The sequence below is a fragment of the Passer domesticus genome, chromosome 9 (assembly GCF_036417665.1).
Source record: "Passer domesticus isolate bPasDom1 chromosome 9, bPasDom1.hap1, whole genome shotgun sequence".
Lineage (NCBI taxonomy): Eukaryota > Metazoa > Chordata > Aves > Passeriformes > Passeridae > Passer > Passer domesticus.
In genome coordinates, this window is record NC_087482.1 from 8,819,796 (window position 1) to 8,839,557 (window position 19,762).

General features: G+C 55.2%; 1 protein-coding gene and 2 long non-coding RNA genes across 5 annotated transcripts in view; all 3 read right to left on the reverse strand.

Annotated features, from left to right (window-relative positions):
* LOC135307124 (uncharacterized) overlaps positions 1-1,702 on the reverse strand; it is a 142,130-nt gene extending 140,428 nt beyond the window's left edge. For all 3 annotated transcript variants that reach the window (XM_064431771.1, XM_064431770.1, XM_064431769.1), the window contains exons 1-6: positions 1,636-1,702; positions 1,447-1,548; positions 1,179-1,286; positions 473-535; positions 304-384; positions 115-216 (exon numbers count right to left, since the gene is read on the reverse strand). In XM_064431771.1, coding sequence (XP_064287841.1) covers positions 115-216; positions 304-384; positions 473-535; positions 1,179-1,286; positions 1,447-1,531 — 439 coding nt within the window. In that variant the 5' untranslated portion in view covers positions 1,532-1,548; positions 1,636-1,702. The remainder of the gene's footprint in view (positions 1-114; positions 217-303; positions 385-472; positions 536-1,178; positions 1,287-1,446; positions 1,549-1,635) is intronic.
* Positions 1,703-15,028: 13,326 nt separating this feature from the next.
* LOC135307619 (uncharacterized) lies at positions 15,029-15,491 on the reverse strand. Its single transcript, XR_010368325.1, has 3 exons — positions 15,374-15,491; positions 15,214-15,285; positions 15,029-15,126 (listed from the first exon to the last, which is right to left on the reverse strand). It is a non-coding gene; the product is annotated as an uncharacterized LOC135307619 (long non-coding RNA).
* Positions 15,492-18,326: 2,835 nt separating this feature from the next.
* On the reverse strand, positions 18,327-19,347 carry LOC135307608 (uncharacterized). The gene is made up of 3 exons (XR_010368318.1): positions 19,245-19,347; positions 18,699-18,815; positions 18,327-18,379 (listed from the first exon to the last, which is right to left on the reverse strand). It is a non-coding gene; the product is annotated as an uncharacterized LOC135307608 (long non-coding RNA).
* Positions 19,348-19,762: the final 415 nt, after the last annotated feature.

A 19,762-nucleotide genomic window follows, 5' to 3' on the forward strand; every position in this document is an offset into this window, starting at 1 on the left:
GCAGCGAGGCTGCCATGGATCCCTTCCTGCTGTGCCGGGCATGGCGTGTCCAGAAGTGCAGCCAAAGCCCCCGGCTGCTGAGTCCCAGTGGAAGCATGAGAGAAATGCACCCACCTTCTCTTGTCTGCAGGGGTTCCTTCAGCTCTTGCCTAATCTGTTTGGATGGTTGCAGGGACATCTTATCTGTTGTATCTTGGACTTTCCGTGTTGGAGTAACTTAGAGAAAAATATTTCCATTTCCCAGGAATGGATCCTACAAAAGCAAGGCTCAGCCTGTGGGTTCAGCAGGGACACACTACTCACCACTGTGATGGGAGCTGGGCTTGAGTGCAGCATCCAAGGTAGGAGCTGGAGAAGCTGGAGAAGTCCTCCCTGTAGACACATCTGTAACACAACAGCCACAGCAGCTTCTGTCACCTGGTTCCTGCCTGCTTGTCTACAATTCTTCCTTGGTGGCACACTGAGAACATACCTGCAGGAGGCTCCAAGGGCTTCAAAACTTTATTCATCCAAGCTGATGGAGAAGCAACCTCATCTAGAACGGAGCACAGATGAGAACACTTTCCAGGGTGTGCTGGGATCTCTTTCTGCCACAGGGAACTGTGCACTGCCAGGGGGTCGGCTAAGGCCGTGGGAGCCAGATGTGAATAGACATGGCCAGAGGTGCACAGGGGCCTGGGGAGCTCTGGGCTGGCTCCTGATCACTTTCCACACTCTTTCCCTGCCCTCAGCAACATCCCCGGGAGGGGTGGCTGGAGCAGCGCAGGGTCCCGGGTTCTCTCCCTCAGACACAGAGGAAATCCTCTCTAAAACCCTGGCGAAAACTGCAGCAGGCAGTGACACAGGTATCCATCCCTCCCTCTGTCCCTCCTGTCCTCCTTCTGCTGGGACCGCTCCCAGATCCCAAGGGCAAACAGCCAGGCCCTCTCAGGACACACTGGAGCCTTGCTCTCCCCCTCTGTCCTTTCCCCACCGTGGGCACCCCGTGCAGTCACTGTCAGGTTTCAGGACGTGTCTCCCACGGAGGGACCCCAGCAGGACTGCTCAGTGCCCTGAGCCTGCTCGGGATAATTCCCCTGGGCTGTGCTGCTCTAGTCCAGGCTGTGCCCGCACTGCCAAACAGCAGAGAGGGCAGCTCAAGCCTCAGCAGGGCTCAGGCCCAGAGGCACAGCAATTACCTCCTGTGCCTGTGCCTGGCATCGCCTCCCCTCCTTCAACAGATGCTGGCACGGAACCACTGCTTCCTCCGGGAAATGCTTCTTTCTCCGCAGGCTCTCCTTTCATTTCTGGAGAATGCAAAAGAGACATCTGGATCAGATGGAAACATTCCTCATTGGGAATGAGCCATGGATCCCACCCTGCTGTACCGGGAACCATGCGTTCAGATGTGCAGCCAAAGCCCCCGGCTGCTGAGTCCCAGGGGAAGCTTGAGGCAAATGCACCCACCTTGTCCTCCCTGCAGCATTTTCTTCAGCACTTGCCTCATCTGTTTGGATGGTTCCAGGGATATCTTCTCTGTTGTGTCTTGCATCTTCCTCTTCGGAGGAACTTAGAGAAAAATATTTCCATTTCCCAGGAATGGATCCCACAAAACCAGTGCTCAACTTGTGGGGTCAGCAGGGACACACTACTCACCCCTGCCATGCAGACTGGTCTTGTTGGCAATAACCACCAATGTACGTATGAATCTCCTCCCTGTAGACACACCTGTAACTCAACAGCCACAGAAGCTTCTGCCATCTCTGCTGATCTGCACGGGCACCACTGAGCCGCAGGAGCGGTGAGGGGATCGTGCAGGGCACGGGCACACACGTGCATGGTTCTGTGCTGGCACCTGCAGCGCTGCCTCCCTGGCCCAGCTTTGGGCTCTGAGCTGGCAGCTCTCCCAGGGGAAAGGCCTTGACCTACCCTCAGCATCTCCCAGAGCCTCAGTCCTGGATGTGGGGCCTTCACCGGCAGGTTCAGCTGCAAAGAAAGGCAGGACAGAAGAGCTCCTGTGGCACTGCAGGAGATCCTCAGGCTGCCCACAAGGCTCAGCCCCGGGGCACAGCCCTGGGCCCGGCCCGGCCCCTTCCCTCTCTGCTCTTCTCTGTGGCTGCACAGAGCACACGGAAGGACACACTGGCATTGCACACGGGAGGAAGATTGAAAGCTAAATGCTCCTTCCTCCCAATGACAGTGATCCTGTGGGAGCCCTCAGGGCTCCAGAAGGGAGCAGGGCAAGGTTTCCAGATTCTTTCAACCTTAAGATTATGTTAAGGGAAATGGTTTGTAAGTGAGCTTTTGTTGCATTAATCCTGATTATTCATTTAGGAAAGACAGAATGAAAACTTGCCTCCAGCATCCTCAAAGAACTTCAAACCATCCTTCATCAGGACTTCCTGAAAACCCATGTCACTATTCCAGTCTAGAAGGGAGCAGAGATCAGAACCATTTCCATGGTGTGCTAGGATCCCCTTCTGCCACAGGGAACTGGGCAATGCAGTGGTGTTGGGTAAGGCTGTGGGAGCCAGATGTGAATGGAGATGGCCAAAGCTGCACAGGGGCCTGGGGAGCTCTGGGCTGGCTCCTGGTCACTCCAACCTCTTTGCAGGCCCTTTGCAACATCTCTGGAGGGGTGGCTGGAGTAGCCCAGGGCCCGTGGGGTCTCTCTCCCTCCCACAGAGGAAACCCTCCCTAAAGCCTGGGGCAAAACCATCCCCAGCGCTTCCCAGGGAGCAGGGAGCGCTGTCCCGGGAAAGGGCAGCCAGGCTGCCGGCTCACCTGCTCGCCGCGCTTGCAGCGGAGCAGCCTGGGCAGCCCTGGCAGGCAGGGCCACGGCCAGGAGCAGCAGGAGTAGGAGGCGCAGAGCAAGGGCCATGGTGCCTTGTCCTCCGCCAGTCCCGCAGCTCTTGCTGCCACCGCTGTCCCGACACCGCTGTCCCAACGTCAGCACCGCTGCTGCCACCGCCGCTGCTGCCGCAACAGTTGTGCTCAGGGACTGACTGCTGGCTCCTTGTGCTGCTGTGCAACCACGGGGCTCTGGCACCTCTGGCACCTCTGTGACCTCAGGGCCTGCTGAGAGCTCAGCCTGCTGTGACCCCAGAGCCCTGCTGTGACCTCATGGCCTCAGCTGTACCCCCAGAGTGTGTGCCCGTCTGCATGAATGGACTGCCCTGATTGTAAATGTTTTGCTTCATCAAAGGGCCATTGCTCAGCAAAACCTTTCTTTTGCCTGCTGACATTGCTGGTCAGGCTGCGTCCCTCAAGATGCTCTTGATTGTTGCAGTTCAAATTTATTTTATTGATTTCATTTTAAGTGTTGTTTAAGGGCTCTGTTGTGCCCCCATTTTTTTCCTGAGTTGGTTTACCTGTGGGTTTTACCCTCCCTCCAAACTGTCCCTCGTGTCCTTCCCCACCCCTTGTTCCAGCTCTTTCCCTGCCTGTCAAGGCAACCCAGCCCCTTGGTTCCCCAACCTTTGGGCCAATCCCTGACTGCAACTCCCCTTTGGCATTCCCCTACTCCTGGGAGCCCCACTGGCCCTTGTGACCCATCCTCTCCACCCTCCTACCCCAATTGGCCCCAGACACTTGATGTAATCCCCTCACTCCTCTCCTGAGGATTCCCTATTGGTTCATTGTTTGCATCCACGCCATGACTTGTATGTGTACAAAACCCCTTGGGCAGTACAGCTAGGGGCTTTTCATCCTGTTCTCTTCGCCTGGACTAAGCTGTTCCTTGCAGAACCTGAAGACAGGGAGCCTCCTCCTTTCTCCTGTGCCTCGTCCCTGTCGTGGCTTGTGTCTGGCACTGGAGAGCAAGTGGCACTAAAGGTTCTGCCTCTGGTAAATCCCCATAGCGAGGCAGTTCCCGACTCCTGCCGTAGTGCCGGAGTTGTAAGAGCTAGCCCAGGTTCCAGCACTCACTTCACTAATGTACCGAATGCCCCTTCTTCAGTGCCTGCTCTGGTGCTCTGCCATCTCACACAGCAGAGTGTGATTCACATAGTGCAGCCCAGAGTTAGGTTGTTGCAACATTGAAATGGGTGTGGTTGGCAGGATGGCTGGGCATAAATCACTACAGAACTAAAGCAAATGTGTGCACCGTGCCAGGCTGGACTTGAATAGACACAGGAATTGTGGAAAGATGAGGACAAGATAGCAGAGAACAATGGAAAAGCCAGCTGAAAAGGAGGACATGCTAAAGGAGTTATTTGTGCACATTTGGGGCTATATTTTTCTTGGGTGCAAAGCAAAATGAAAAGCTCCTAAATGCCCAAAAGATGAGAACTGTGTGTGGTAAATAGATATGATTCATGCTGACAAAATTGAAAGAGTAATCAATACTGATACAGTAATTAATATTTGGAAATAATAAAACAGTTAAAGGTGTAATGCCAAGCAAGAAAGGGAGAGGATGGGTTATCCCTCTCCCCACCGTTCTCCTGCAGCTGTTCAGAACAGGAAGAAGCAAGAGATAACAATGACTGAATTTAGTTGGAAGAGAGGAGAATTTGGTTGGACACCAGGCAAATGTTGATTATATGAGATTCACTGCTTTAATGTTAGAACACAATATTGGTTTATACAGTACCAGCTTGGTGCGCATGTGTAATCCAAAAGGTGAACTACAGGACATGGAGGAAGAGGAGAGGCCTTCCTCAAAGAAGATCCCCAAAGAGTGGTACAACTTACTTAAAGAAGTGTGGAGCATGCGTGGTAAAGGTGATGATGAGGGCGGTGATACAAGTGTGACGAATCGAAAATGGGAGGAGATGGTAATGACATACAGCATAAAAAGGGGAATTTTGTCTTCACAAGCTAGTCCGTGAGGTGATGGGGGTCCAAAAGCCCTGAACACCATACCCCACGCATACCCCGCATGGTTAGTTTTGCTTATACGCTATTATCAGGACCAAATTATTCGTAATTTAAACGAAATTATATAGTCAGTGTTTCGAGTTTATTCAATTGTATATATATTAAGTTACATAATTAAAATTGCTGTTTTATTTAATTTTGTTTGGGTTTGTTTTTTTGGTTTTTTTGATTGGAAAATTTGGCAAATATAACATGTGGAATGTCCTCCACAGCAGAGTGTCAGACCTCTGAATCTTTTTAAACAATTTTATCAAGGTGGAACTGTGGCAGCTTCAGCTGGTGCCTCTGGAGGAACTTGAACAAAGAACCCCTGAGCTTTTCTACCCTCCCAGGTGAAGTGTGATAATCTCAGGTCTTCCTGCTGTGTCCGAGTGCCGGGCCACTGGCTGGCACCACAGGTCCCCAGACCCTCTGCTGAGGCATCCCTCTCTTAGAGTCAAGTTTAGTCTGTCACATTTGGCTTTTCTCTCTGATCCACCACCAGGACCAAAGATCACACGGTCGTGAGGATGTAAAAATGCCTGTTCCTTCTGGAACATTGCTGTTGTGTGACAGCCGTGCAGGCAGAGCGGGCAGCTGTAGGGATACTGACTCGTTTCCCTGGTGCCAGCCGTGCTGCATCCATCGAGCTGCTGGGTGTTGGAGCTCGCTGGGACGCGGCCCGGCCCGGCACCACGGGAGTTAGGAAGGGTCTTGAAGGAATCCCCACGCGTTAAAGCAGACGATTTAGCCGGGGATTTTAAGTTGTTTCTCAGTTAACCTTGTAAAAGGCCAAAACAAGTCTCCTATGAATTTTGTCCCTGTCAAGTTCATTTCTGCCCCGAAATCCCCTCAGCATTCTCAGGGCAGTGGCAGGAGCCGGGTGCTGGCCCGTAGCCCCGCTGGCCGGGGAGAGCACGGCCCAGAGCGAGCCCCTGCTGCCCGGGATGGCCACAGGCCCGGGGGAGCTGGGCGGGCAACGCCAGGGCCCTGTCCAGGGCTCCTGGGGCTCCTCTGGCATCTGTTCCGTCCCCTCGGGCGCTGAGCGGTGCCCGGCCCGCAGGGCTGTCTGTGCCCGGCCCCAAAAGAGGCAGGGCCGGGGCTGTGGCCCCTGGGCTGGCGGTGCCGCCTGCCCGGCGCTCAGCACTGCCTGTGCCGTGCCGGTGCAGCGTGACCCGGCGGGGCAGCTCCGCCTCGGCGCCTCGCCACCGCCATCCCGGCACGGCGGCTGGCCCTGGGCCGCGGCAGCCCCGAGCCGCACGGGCCCGGGAGGGACTGCCGGAGGTCCCCGTCCCCTGCGTGCCTCAGCAGACACTCCAGCCCCACTGCGTGCAGCAGGAGGGACACAAAGCACCTGCACGCTTACGAGAGTCCACAGCCCTTTGTACATCTGAAATGAGACCCCAGAACCGTGACATTTGCCTCAGGAGAGATCCCAGCACCCTGCACACCTTGGGAGAGATCCCAAACCCTCTGCATGACTCACACAGGATTCCAAATCCCTTGCATGACTTGAAGTGGACCCCAGTGGCCTCCATGCCTCAGAGGAAACCTAAAATATTCCTGGGTGTGTCACAAGGGACCCCACTCCCTCGTGCACCTTAGGGGGACTCCAAAGCCCCCACGTGCCCTACAGGGAAGTCCAGGCCAGCTACACCGAGTGTTTTGACCTGGAAAACAAGCCTGGTTTCACCTGGGTTGTTGTGTCTCTGGGGCTGCTCACCAGCCCTGTCGGACCCTGAGGCTACATAGCCCTTCCCTTCCCTTCCCTTCCCTTCCCTTCCCTTCCCTTCCCTTCCCTTCCCTTCCCTTCCCTTCCCTTCCCTTCCCTTCCCTTCCCTTCCCTTCCCTTCCCTTCCCTTCCCTTCCCTTCCCTTCCCTTCCCTTCCCTTCCCTTCCCTTCCCTTCCCTTCCCTTCCCTTCCCTTCCCTTCCCTTCCCTTCCCTTCCCTTCCCTTCCCTTCCCTTCCCTTCCCTTCCCTTCCCTTCCCTTCCCTTCCCTTCCCTTCCCTTCCCTTCCCTTCCCTTCCCTTCCCTTCCCTTCCCTTCCCTTCCTTCTGGCCCTGGCTGAGAGCAGCAGACCCTGTGCAGCACCCTGCATTGGTGATGGCCCATCAATTAGGTCCTATCCAGTGTGTGTTAATTAGGGAGGAGCTTTGTTTTGCCTGCTGACATTGCAGGTCAGGCTGTGTCCTTGGAGATGCTCTTGATGGCTTCCCTCTTTTCCTGGGCATGGCACTGGAGGAGGTCTGGGCCCAGATGATCCCACGGAAGGAAATGTCCCTCAGCCCAGGGACGCTCAGCATGGGCTGCCCCATCCCCTCGGGGCCCCACCGCTGCTCACAGTGAAGCGATCTGCAGAATAAATAGATTCCACTGTCACCCTGGTTTTTAATGTTCTGTCCTGGATTAGGGTAAATCTGGGAGAAAACCTCCAAAGAGGCCCCCCCAGAAAGCAACCCCACATGGCCCCTTCCCCCCAGCAGGTCGGGAAGGATTCCTTGGAGAGAAGTGGAAAGAACCTGTTTATTTGACAGGCAAAACACCCCCAGCACACAAAATGAACAATAGCAGATGACAATGCTTTCACCCATCTGAAAAGGATGACAAATTCAGAAAGTCTTTCCTGGCAGTGGTGGCTCTGCTGTCGCTCCCTCCGGCGCTGGGGATAGCTGCTGCAGCCACAGGATGCAAACTCTCAATGTTTCCCAGGTCCCAGTCTGGAGCAGGTGTGAGTGGTTCGAAAAAGGGAAAGGAAAAACAGTCCAGGGAAAAATCTGGACTGCTTAGCTAAACTGACTAACAAGCAGAAGCCAAAAAGCAAAAGCAAAGCGGGAGCACAGCAGAAGCAAGAGCAAAGCAAGCAACAGAAAGCAAAGCAAAAAGCAAAAGCTGCACTATGTACTGCGCCGTCTGTCTGTCCTGCCAGCCGTGGGGGAGCACGTGGGCTGATAACAAACCAAAACAAACCTTGCTCTTCAGGGCCAGTCGTGAAGGCACAGTACGTAATATCCAGCATTAACAGAACACACGACTGGGGATGCAAGCATCATAACCTCACCCTAGGACAAGTTCTTCTCAGCCTTCTGATGTTTCCATTCTTGTAGCAAACTTTCTCACGCATTTTATGCAAATAACTTATTGTTATGCATTCTTTTCTGCAGGAGGAGAAATTTGATGGACTGTTGGTTTGTCCAGTGTCATTGGAGAGGTGGCACTTTCACCCTCCAATCCACTGTCACTTTTGGAAATCTGTAAATGTTGGAGTCAGAAATTCAACTGCCCTCTTTTTTACCTTGGAGAGATGCGTGTCTGTGTTGTTTTATTTCATGTCCTATAGTGACACTCCACAACCTGATGTAGTTATGATGTGGGTATGCGTGTCAGGGCCTGGCCAGGCGAGATGGCTCTCGTGAAAACTTGTGCCCCGAGCCCTGGTCCGAGCCACATCTTTGTTCACAAACATGTTCCATATGCAATGCATTACACAATCTCTTCATGCACATTCAACCCCTGGCCCCGCCTGTCCTCCCCTCACATGGCGATTAGATCCACGCCCTTCTGGGCACGCGTTGTTTCCTGTGGTGGTCACACTGGGGTCTTTGGTGGTCTCTGAGGCCGAAGGCTGTGGTCTTGCTCATGACTGAACTTTTGAACTTTTCTCCTTTGTGCGTGCACTGTGGTCCCCTGGTGCTTATCTGAGTACGTCTGTTGGTTGGATCAGCTTGGAGACAGAGGAGCTCCTTAGTCTAGGCTACCTGCATTCCCTGGTCTTCTCCTGGTGTTATGAGTAAAAAAGTTATCTGTAGCTATGATATTTTATTAAAAATCCTTTCCTAGGATTTTTCCCCTCCTGAGGAGCTGAGTGCCTCAGGAAAGAAATGTAAACAATAACGATCTGCTGCTGTGGAATGCAACAGATGCATCTTCCATTGGTCCATGTGGATTGTTTTCACTTGATGACCAATCACAGCCAACTGTGTTGAGCCTGTGAGCAGTCACAAGATTTTTGTTATGCATTCTATTCTATTATTCTTCTTTGTAGCCTTCTGGTCATTTTTTCCTCTCTGTTCTTTTAGTATAGTTTTAATGTAGTATTTTAATAGAATATATAATAAATCAGCCTTCTGAAATGGAGTCAAGCCTTGTGTCTCCACACCTGGTGTGTTCTTCCCCACAAATTATCCTTGTTTTTTTAAGGCTGCAAAGTTAAACCGGTTGGGCCAGTTGCTGAGAGTTGAAATGTTGACTATTTGTTGTTGATAGCTTCATGTTGCAATCACCTCTTGTTAATAGTTTTTCTTCAATTACCTGTTAATGGTTAGAAATCAAGCGCAGTTGTCCCCCTGCTGCTTCCCAGGAGCCTGCAGGTAGCAGGGGGAGGTGACATCAGAGCTAGTATGCAGATGAGAATGCATTTCACCAAATTTTGCAATTTTCCAGGAAAAAACCCCTAAAAACATTGAGCCGACATAAAATTAAGAAACCTAAGTAAGGTCTAAAGGTGAGGAACTTAATCCAGTATGTGCTAAGGTCCTTTTTACTCCTCACCCTAACCTGAAAGGATGTCAGCTAGGAAGAGGACCTGGAATGTTAGACCAAAGAAGCGGAATTCCCACTACTCCCTCGAGGACGGAAGCCCCAGCTCTGCCTGCATACCAGCGGACACAGCTGCAGCATCCTCCTCCTCCGTGCCACTCCTGGGAGCAGCGGGGGTGCGGGCGACCTGTCCTTTCTCCCCAATCTGAGCTGAATGTTTTTAATAAAGGCATTAAAAAGGAGAAAGATCTCCTGCCCTATTTATGACACTGGTATTGTCCTACATAGCAAGAAGCTTCAGAAATTTGCATTTTTCTATGCCCTTTGTACCATGGCAGAGGTTTCTTAAGTAAAAGGTTAAAATTCAACACATAATTCTACAATTTAAAATTTAAATGCTTAGTCCATATATTGCTAACTTAATTGAACCCCCCAAAACCTCCATTTCAACAGCAGCCCCTGCCTGGCTTCTGCCTGCCCACACCGTGGGCATCCACGGCTCCTCCTGGGCATGGAGCTCAGTCAGTGCTGGTGCTGGGTGGGCTTTGCTGCTGCTGCCACCTGGACACTGGGGTGACCGCTTGTCCTGGGTTGCAGTGTAAAGATGTATTCTAATGCCATCCTCAAGAGCTGCTGAAACCAGGAGGGGCATTGTTTCTTCCTTATCTCCTGTTAATGGGCCCATCAATGTCTTGCCACATGACTCAGAGATAACTCCCTCCCAGAGCCATTTCTGTTTCATGGCTAATCAAGGACCCACAGCATGAGGCAGAATGATATCAGCCCACTGTGAGATGCTCTGCCCATGGGGGAGGAGCTAAGCATCCCCAGCTGGATATAATCTGGGTTTTGGGACACAACAAGCAGTCTTTCCACTGGATTCCCAGAGGAACCGCCGCCCTTACCCACTGCTTTTCCAGAGGATGAGAGCTACCAGATTGTTTCTACAGGATCACCACTTCCACAAGTCCATTTCATCTGGACTGCTACCACCACCCTAACTAGCAGGGTGTCAGCAGGCTGTATTCTGAGCCTGTCAGTGGTTTTTCTTTTGTATTATTGCATGTGTTTTGATTTTTTTCCCTTTTTCTAATAAATTGTATTTCTGACTTGGAGTCTCTCACTGGTTTTGCTTTCCAACCAGAACAAAGATCCTTCTCTTTATTTAAACAGAAGAATAGGTCATTGCCTACCCTGCAAGCGGGGGGTTGGGGGGGGTGGGGTGGGGGGGGTGTCACCTTCAGTGATTCCTAGAGGGAAAGGCCAGGGGGCTCAGGGGCAGAGGGAGGGATGTGTTGGTCTCAGGAAGGGCTGGAGGGTGCTGGGCTGCTCCTGGGGTCCCTGGAGGTACTCGAGTTGGCTGGGATGGGACAGACAAAGATAAAAAAAGGGATGAAGGCAGCTTGGGGAGGCCCATGGGGAGAGCAGGTGGCAGTGGGATCTACAGTGTAAGAGGAGGCTTCGTCGTAGACGGTTGTTCTGGGGTCCTCTTCACAGAAGACTTGAGAGGGCTGTCCAGGCCCTTACTGCTGCTGGAGGAGCTGCACACGCTGTCTGGCTGTGAGGTGCAGACACCGTCTTCCAACTTCTGTCCCGAGGTGTTCCTGTGCAGAGAGGAGGTGGCTGAGGCCCCAGCTGCCAGTGGCACACAGGGACCCTCGTGCACAGCAGGGCCCAGAGCTGGCAAGGCTCCCCAGCACGGCTGGAGCTGCTGGCACAGCTGGGCCCAGCTGGACAGCTGCCCCTCAAGGCCCCGGCCAGCAGGGCACGGCTCTGGGCAGGGTCCCTGGCCAGGAGCGGGCCCCAGAGCGCCTCTGCCTTTCAAGGGCAACCTCGGCCCTGCTCTTTCTCCTCCCCACCTCCCTCTGCCTCTGCCCCGTGCCCCTGGGGCTGCTCTTGGCCAGGCAGCCTCAGTGGGAGCCAGCACTGGCTGCAGCCCCAGCGGGGCCCCAGGACAAGGCCCAGCAATTGAGAGGCCAGTGGAAGCACTGGGCAGCAGCAGAACCCTCAGCAGAGTTATTTGGACAATCATGGACTGGCCACAACTCCACTGCAGCCTCAAAGGGAATGTTCCCTGTCCACGTTAGACTTTCAAAAGAAGCTGTTTGAGGGGGAGAGCAACAAAACACTCACTGTTTTTTGTTCCAGGAATACCCGAATCCAAAGCAGCACAACATGAAGACGAGCTCCAAACAAAGGATGCCTGCCAGTAACCCTAGCCAGCAGCCTGTTCCCTGATAGAAACCCCTTCCGAGGCCATCCTGGGCATTCGGAACTGGACTTGTGGTGCCGGCTGCATCTGTGGGAGCAATGGGGAGTGTGAGCCCGTGCTGTGCTGCACTGCTGAGCTGGCAGCACGGTGGATACGGGCAGGACGTCCTCTGTTTCCCCCAGAGCTGGGGCCTGCAGGCACCTTGCCGGCCCTTGGCACAGGCTGTGCCAGCCAACAAAGCCCAGCAGGCCGGGAGGAGAGCCCGGGGGCAGCGCAGCTGCTTGGGCAGTGGCTGCTGCCAGGGAGATGGGCCAAAGCCATCCCTGAGCAGCCACTGCCACCCCTGGCCCTCCCTGCCCCGTGACAGCTCCCCCAGCCCCAGGGGACAGGCTCAGGCCCTGTCAGGAGCCAGCGCAGCCCCTGCCCAGTCGGGAGCAAGGGCTGGCTCTGGCCCTGGGCTGGCGGCAGGGCTCCCGCTCGGGGCTGCTCCTGTGCCTTGGGCCTCTGGGCACTCAGGGCCAGCTCTGCAGCAGCTGCAGCACCAGGGACGTTGCTGCACCAGTCCCGTTTCCCTGGGGCTCTGAACGAGCTCCAGAGGCCTGGAAGCCGAGGCGCCTCCAGCTTTGGCTGCTGCCGGGCCGGGCAAGGGCAGGCCCTGGGAGAAGAGCTGCTGCCACACAGCCCCGGCCAGGGCTGAGCCCAGCACAGCAATTACCTGCTGTGCCTGTGCCCGTGTCTGGAATCGCCTTCCTTCCTGCAGCTAGGGCTGCCAATGAGCCACTGCTTCTCCCTGAGTGCTCCTCCTCCTGAACAGCCTTTTGGTCCATCACTTGAAAAAGGAAAAAAGGGACAACTGGATCAAATGGAAATATTCCCCACTGCGAGGTGGCACCTTCAGGAGGCAATGCTTGTCTAAGTCATAGGTAAAGATCAGGAAAAAGCCCAGGTAATTGGGGCTGGGCCAGTGCACTCCCTTGTGCAAACAGCTGCACTGCCTGATCTTCTCAGAGACTGGGAAATGGCAGGGGATCTCAGGCTCACAGTACACTCGGGGCACCCTATCAGCTAATGCCAAATTCCATCCTGCAGAGGCTGGGGAGGAATTGCAGCCAGGCCAGGCTGGGAAACAGCCCTGCAGGGTGTGAAAGCAGCAGCGGGGCAGCGAGGCTGCCATGGATCCCTTCCTGCTGTGCTGGGCACGGCGTGTCCAGATGTGCAGCCAAAGCCCCCGGCTGCTGAGTCCCAGGGGAAGCATGAGGGAAATGCACCCACCTTGTCCTCCGGGTGCTTTCTTCTGTGTTTGTGTCAGGAATTCATCTGAGTCATGAGACATTTTGGCTGCAGTATCTTGGGTCTTTCCTTTTGGAGGACCTTAAGAGAAAGTAGTTCCATTTCCCAGGAATGGATCCCACAAAAGCAGGGCTCAGCCTGTGGGGTCAGCAGGGACACACTACTCACCCCTGCCATGGGAGCTGGGTTGGGGCCAAGCATCCAGCCCTGGAGCTGGAGAAGTCCTCCCTGCAGACACACCTGTAACTCAACAGCCACAGAAGCTTCTGCCATCTCTGCTGATCTGCACGGGCACCACTGAGCCGCAGGAGCGGTGAGGGGATCGTGCAGGGCGCGGGCACACACGTGCATGGTTCTGTGCTGGCACCTGCAGCGCTGCCTCCCTGGCCCAGCTTTGGGCTCTGAGCTGGCAGCTCTCCCAGGGGAAAGGCCTTGACCTACCCTCAGCATCTCCCAGAGCCTCAGTCCTGGATGTGGGGCCTTCACCGGCAGGTTCAGCTGCAAAGAAAGGCAGGACAGAAGAGCTCCTGTGGCACTGCAGGAGATCCTCAGGCTGCCCACAAGGCTCAGCCCCGGGGCACAGCCCTGGGCCCGGCCCCTTCCCTCTCTGCTCTTCTCTTTGACTGCACAGAGCACACGGAAGGACACACTGGCATTGCACACGGGAGGAAAACTGAAAGATCAATGCTCCTTCGTCCTACTGACAGCGATCCTGAGGGATCCCTCAGGGATCCAGAAGGGAGAAGGGAAAGATTCTCAGAATCCTTCAGCCTTTACATAATGTTAAGGGAAATGGTTTATAAACGAGCTTTTGTTGCATTGATCCTGATTATTCACTCAGGAAGGGCAGAATGAAAACTTGCCTCCAGCATCCTCCAGGAACTTCAAACCATCCTTCATCAGGACTTCCTGAAAACCCATGTCACGATTCCAGTCTAAAAGGGAGCAGAGATCAGAACCATATCTGTGGCATGCTGGGATGCCCGAATGCTACAGGGAAAAGGGCACTGCAAGGGGGTCGTGTAAGGCTATGGGACCCAGATGGGAATGGACATGGCCAAAGCTGCACAGGGGCCTGGGGAGCTCTGGGCTGGCTCCTGATCACTCTCCACACTCTTTCCCTGCCCTCAGCAACACCCCTGGGAGGGGTGGCTGGAGTAGCCCAGGGCCCTGGGGCTCTCTCCCTCAAACTCACAGAATACCCTCCCTAAAGCCCTGGCGAAAACTGCAGCAGGCAGTGCCACAGCTGTCCCTCCCTCCTACACTCCCTCCTGCCCTCCTTCTGCTGGGACAGCTCCCACATCCCAAGGGCAAACAGCCAGGCCCTCTCAGGACACACTGGAGCCTTGCTCTCCCCCTCTGTCCTTTCCCCATCGTGGGCACCCCGTGCAGTCACTGCCAGGTTTCAGGACATGTCTCCCATGGAGGGACCCCAGCAGGACTGCTCAGTGCCCTGAGCCTGCTCGGGATAATTCCCCTGGGCTGTGCTGCTCTAGTCCAGGCTGTGCCCGCACTGCCAAACAGCAGAGAGGGCAGCTCAAGCCTCAGCAGGGCTCAGGCCCAGAGGCACAGCAATTACCTCCTGTGCCTGTGCCTGGCATCGCCTCCCCTCCTTCAACAGATGCTGGCACGGAACCACTGCTTCCTCCGGGAAATGCTTCTTTCTCCGCAGGCTCTCCTTTCATTTCTGGAGAATGCAAAAGAGACATCTGGATCAGATGGAAACATTCCTGACTGGGAATGGGGAAGGGGACAATTTCAGGAGGCATCACTTATGAAAGGAATGGATAAGGATCAGAAAACACCCAGGATTTTGGGACAACCCAAGGCTGCTTCCTTCCCCAAACAGCCCCAACATCTGATCTGCCTGGACACCAGGAAATTCCAGGGGATCTGAGGGAGGGCATGGACTGTGGTGAAACTGGGGCTGCCAGTCAGCTGATGCCAAATGCCTTCCTGCAGAGGCTGGGCAGAAGCTGCAGCCAGGCCAGGCTGGGAAACAGCCCTGCAGGGTGTGAAAGCAGCAGCGGGGCATCGAGGCTGCCATGGATCCCTTCCTGCTGTGCAGGGCACGGCGTGTCCAGATGTGCAGCCAAAGCCCCTGGCTGCTGAGTCCCAGGGGAAGGATGAGGGAAATGCACCCACCTTGTCTTCTCTGCAGACATTCCTTCAGCATTTGCCACATGATTTCTAATGGGTCCTGGAATTTCTTGCCTGCCATGTCTTTGGTCTCTCCTGTCAGAGGACCTTAAGAGAAAGTAGTTCCATTTCCCAGCAATGGACCCCACAAAAGCAGGGCTCAGCCTGAGGGGTCAGCAGGGACACACTACTCACCCTTGCCATGGGAGCTGGGCTTTTGTGCAGCATCCAAGGTAGGAGTTGGTGCAGTCATTGCTCCAGATATATCTGTAACACAACAGCCACAGAAGCTTCTGTCATGTGGTCCTGACCAGTCAGTCAAACATTACGCCTTGGTGGGACAGTGAGAACATACCTGAAGAATGCTCGGAGGGCTTCACAACTTCAGAGCGCCAGGCTAATGGAGAATCCTTCCCAGCCTCCCAGTCTGGAAGCAAACCAAGATGAGAACTGTTTCCATTGTGTGCCAGGGCTGGCTCTGGCCCTGGGCTGGCGGCAGGGCTCCCGCTCGGGGCTGCTCCTGTGCCTTGGGCCTCTGGGCACTCAGGGCCAGCTCCGCAGCAGCTGCAGCGCCAGGGACGTTGCTGCACCAGTCCCGTTTCCCCGGGGCTCTGAACGAGCTCCAGAGGCCTGGAAGCCGAGGCGCCTCCAGCTTTGGCTGCTGCCGGGCCGGGCAAGGGCAGGCCCTGGGGGAAGAGCTGCTGCCACACAGCCCCGGCCAGGCCTGAGCCCGGCACAGCAATTACCTGCTGTGCCTGTGCCCGTGTCTGGCTTTGCCTTCCTTCCTGCAGCAGGGGCCGGCACCGAAGATGGAGTGCTTCCTTTAAGACATGCCACCTTCCACTGAAGCACTATGTCCATCTCTTGACAAAAGAAGGGAGACAGCTGCATCAGATGGAGTTGTTCTCCACTTGGGCGGTGGCATAAGAGGTAATATTTGTGAAATTTATGGAGCAGGAAAATGGCCAGGTTACAGTGGCATGATGAGAGCACTTCCACCTCCAAACAGCCACCCTTTTCCTAATCTGCAGGGCTGGATATAGTGGGGGATCTCAGGGTGTGTTACAGTTTGGGCTGCCTGTCAGCTGATGCCAAATGCCTTCATACAGAGGCTGGGCAGAAGCTGCAGCCAGGCCAGGCTGGGAAACAGCCCTGCAGGGCGTGAAAGCAGCAGCGGGGCAGCGAGGCTGCCATGGATCCCTTCCTGCTGTGCCGGGCATGGCGTGTCCAGATGTGCAGCCAAAGCCCCCGGCTGCTGAGTCCCAGGGGAAGCATGAGAGAAATGCACCCACCTTCTCTTGTCTGCAGGGGTTCCTTCAGCTCTTTCCTCATCTGTTTGGATGGTTGCAGGGACATCTTATCTGTTGTATCTTGGATTTTCCCTGTTAGAGTAACTTAGAAAAAAATGTTTCCATTTCCCAGCAATGGATCCTACAAAAGCAAGGCTCAGCCTTTGAGGTCAGCAGGGACACACTACTCACCACTGTGATGGGAGCTGGGCTTGCGTATAGCATCCAAGGTAGGAGCTGGAGAAGCTGGAGAAGTCCTCCCTGTAGACACATCTGTAACACAACAGCCACAGAAGCTTCTGTCACCTGCTTCCTGCCCGCTTGTCTACAATTCTTCCTTGGTGACACACCGAGAACATACCTGCAGGAGGCTCCAAGGGCTTCAAAACTTTATTCATCCAAGCTGATGGAGAAGCCTTCCCAGCCTCATCTAGAACGGAGCACAGATGAGAACACTTTCCAGGGTGTGCTGGATCCCCTTCTGCCACAGGGAACTGGGCACTGCCAGGGGGTTGGCTAAGGCCGTGGGAGCCAGATGTGAATAGACATGGCCAAAGGTGCACAGGGGCCTGGGGAGATCTGGGCTGGCTCCTGGTCACTCTCCACACTCTTTCCCTGCCCTCAGCAACATCCCAGGAAGGGGTGGCTGGAGCAGCACAAGGCCCTGGGGCTCTCTCCCTCAGACACAGAGGAAATCCTCCCTAAATCCCTGAGGCAAACTGCAGCAGGCAGTGCCACAGTTATGCCTCCCTACTTCCTTCTGTCCCTCCTGCCCTCCTTCTGTGGGGAAACCCCCCAGATTCCAAGGGCAATCAGCCAGGCCCTCTCAGGACACACTGGAGCCTTCCTCTCCTCCTCTGTCCTTTCCCCACCGTGGGCACCCCGTGCAGTCGCTGTCAGGTTTCAGGACGTGTCTCCCATGGAGGGACCCCAGCAGGACTGCTCAGTACCCGAGTGCCCTGAGCCTGCTCGGGATAATTCCCCTGGTCTGTGCCGCTCTAGTCCAGGCTGTGCCCGCACTGCCAAGCAGCAGAGAGGGCAGCTCAAGCCTCAGCAGGGCTCAGGCCCAGAGGCACAGCAATTACCTCCTGTGCCTGTGCCTGGCATGGCCTCCCTTCCTGCAGCAGAGGCTGCCATGGAGCCCCTGCTTCCTCCGGGAAATGCTTCTTTCTCCGCAGGCTCTCCTTTGATTTCTGGAGAATGCAAAAGAGACAGATGGATCAGATGGAAACATTCCTGACTGGGAATGGGGAAGGTGACAATTTCAGGAGGCATCACTTGTGAAAGGAATGGATAAGGATCAGAAAACACCCAGGATTTTGGGACAACCCAAGGCTGCTTCCTTCCGCAAACAGCCCCAACATCTGATCTGCCTGGACACCAGGAAAATGCAGGGGATCTGAGGGAGGGCATGGACTGTGGTGCAACTGGGGCTGCCAGTCAGCTGATGCCAAATGCCTTCCTGCAGAGGCTGGGCAGAAGCTGCAGCCAGGCCAGGCTGGGAAACAGCCCTGCAGGGCGTGAAAGCAGCAGCGGGGCATCGAGGCTGCCATGGATGCCTTCCTGCTGTGCCGGGCACGGCGTGTCCAGATGTGCAGCCAAAGCCCCTGGCTGCTGAGACCCAGGAGCAGCATGAGGGAAATGCACCCACCTTGTCTTCTCTGCAGACGTTCCTTCAGCATTTGCCACATGATTTCTAATGGGTCGAGGAATTTCTTGTCTGCCATGTCTTTGATCTCTTCTGGTGGAGGACCTTAAGAGAAAGTAGTTCCATTTCCCAGGAATGGATCCCACAAAATCAGGTCTCAGCCTTTGGGTTCAGCAGGGACACACTACTCACCCCTGCCATGGGAGCTGGGCTTATGTGCAGCATCCAAGGTAGGAGTTGGTGGAGTTGTCCCTGCAGACACGGCTGTAAAACAACAGCCACAGAAGCTTCTGTCACCTAGTTCTTACCAGTCAGTCAAACATTACACCTTGGTGGGACAGTGAGAACACACCTGCAGAATGCTCGGAGGGCTTCACAACTTCAGAGCGCCAGGCTAATAGAGAATCCTTCCCAGCATCCCAGTCTGGAAGCAAACCAAGATGAGAACTGTTTCCATTGTGTGCCAGGGCTGGCTCTGGCCCTGGGCTGGAGGCAGGGCTCCTGCTCGGGGCTGATCCTGTGCCTTGGGCCTCTGGGCACTCAGGGCCAGCTCCGCAGCAGCTGCAGTGCCAGGGACGTTGCTGCACCAGTCCCGTTTCCCCGGGGCTCTGAACGAGCTCCAGAGGCCTGGAAGCCGAGGCGCCTCCAGCTTTGGCTGCTGCCGGGCTGGGCAAGGGCAGGCCCTGGGGGAAGAGCTGCTGCCACACAGCCCCGGCCAGGGCTGAGCCCGGCACAGCAATTACCTGCTGTGCCTGTGCCCGTGTCTGGCATTGCCTTCCTTCCTGCAGCTGGGGCTCGCATTGAAGATGGAGTGCTTCCTTCAGGAATTGCCACCTTCCACTGAAGCTCTATGTCCATCTCTTGACAAAGGAAGGGAGACAGCTGCATCAGATGGAGCTGTTCCCCACTTGGGCAGTGGCATCAGAGGTAATATTTGTGAAATTTATGGAGCAGGAAAATGGCCAGATTCCAGTGGCATGATGTGAGCACTTCCACCTCCAAACAGCCACCCTTTTCCTAATCTGCAGGGCTGGATATAGTGGGGGATCTCAGGGTGTGTTACAGTTTGGGCTGCCTGTCAGCTGATGCCAAATGCCTTCCGGCAGAGGCTGGGCAGAAGCTGCAGCCAGGCCAGGCTGGGAAACAGCCCTGCAGGGCGTGAAAGCAGCAGCGGGGCAGCGAGGCTGCCATGGATCCCTTCCCGCTGTGCCGGGCATGGCGTGTCCAGATGTGCAGCCAAAGCCCCCGGCTGCTGACTCCCAGGGGAAGCATGAGGGAAATGCACCCACCTTCTCTTGTCTGCAGGGGTTCCTTCAGCTCTTTCCTCATCTGTTTGGATGGTTGTAGGGACATCTTATCTGTTGTATCTTGGACTTTCCCTGTTGGAGTAACTTAGAGAAAAATATTTCCATTTCCCAGGAATGCATCCCACAAAACCAGTGCTCAACTTGTGGGGTCAGCAGGGACACACTACTCACCCCTGCCATGCAGACTGGTCTTGTTGGCAATAACCACCAATGTACGTATGAATCTCCTCCCTGCAGACACACCTGTAACTCAACAGCCACAGAAGCTTCTGCCATCTCTGCTGATCTGCACGGGCACCACTGAGCCGCAGGAGTGGTGAGGGGATCGTGCAGGGCGCGGGCACACACGTGCATGGTTCTGTGCTGGCACCTGCAGCGATGCCTCCCTGGCCCAGCTTTGGGCTCTGAGCTGGCAGCTCTCCCAGGGGAAAGGCCTTGACCTACCCTCAGCATCTCCCACAGCCTCAGTCCTGGATGTGGGGCCTTCACCAGCAGGTTCA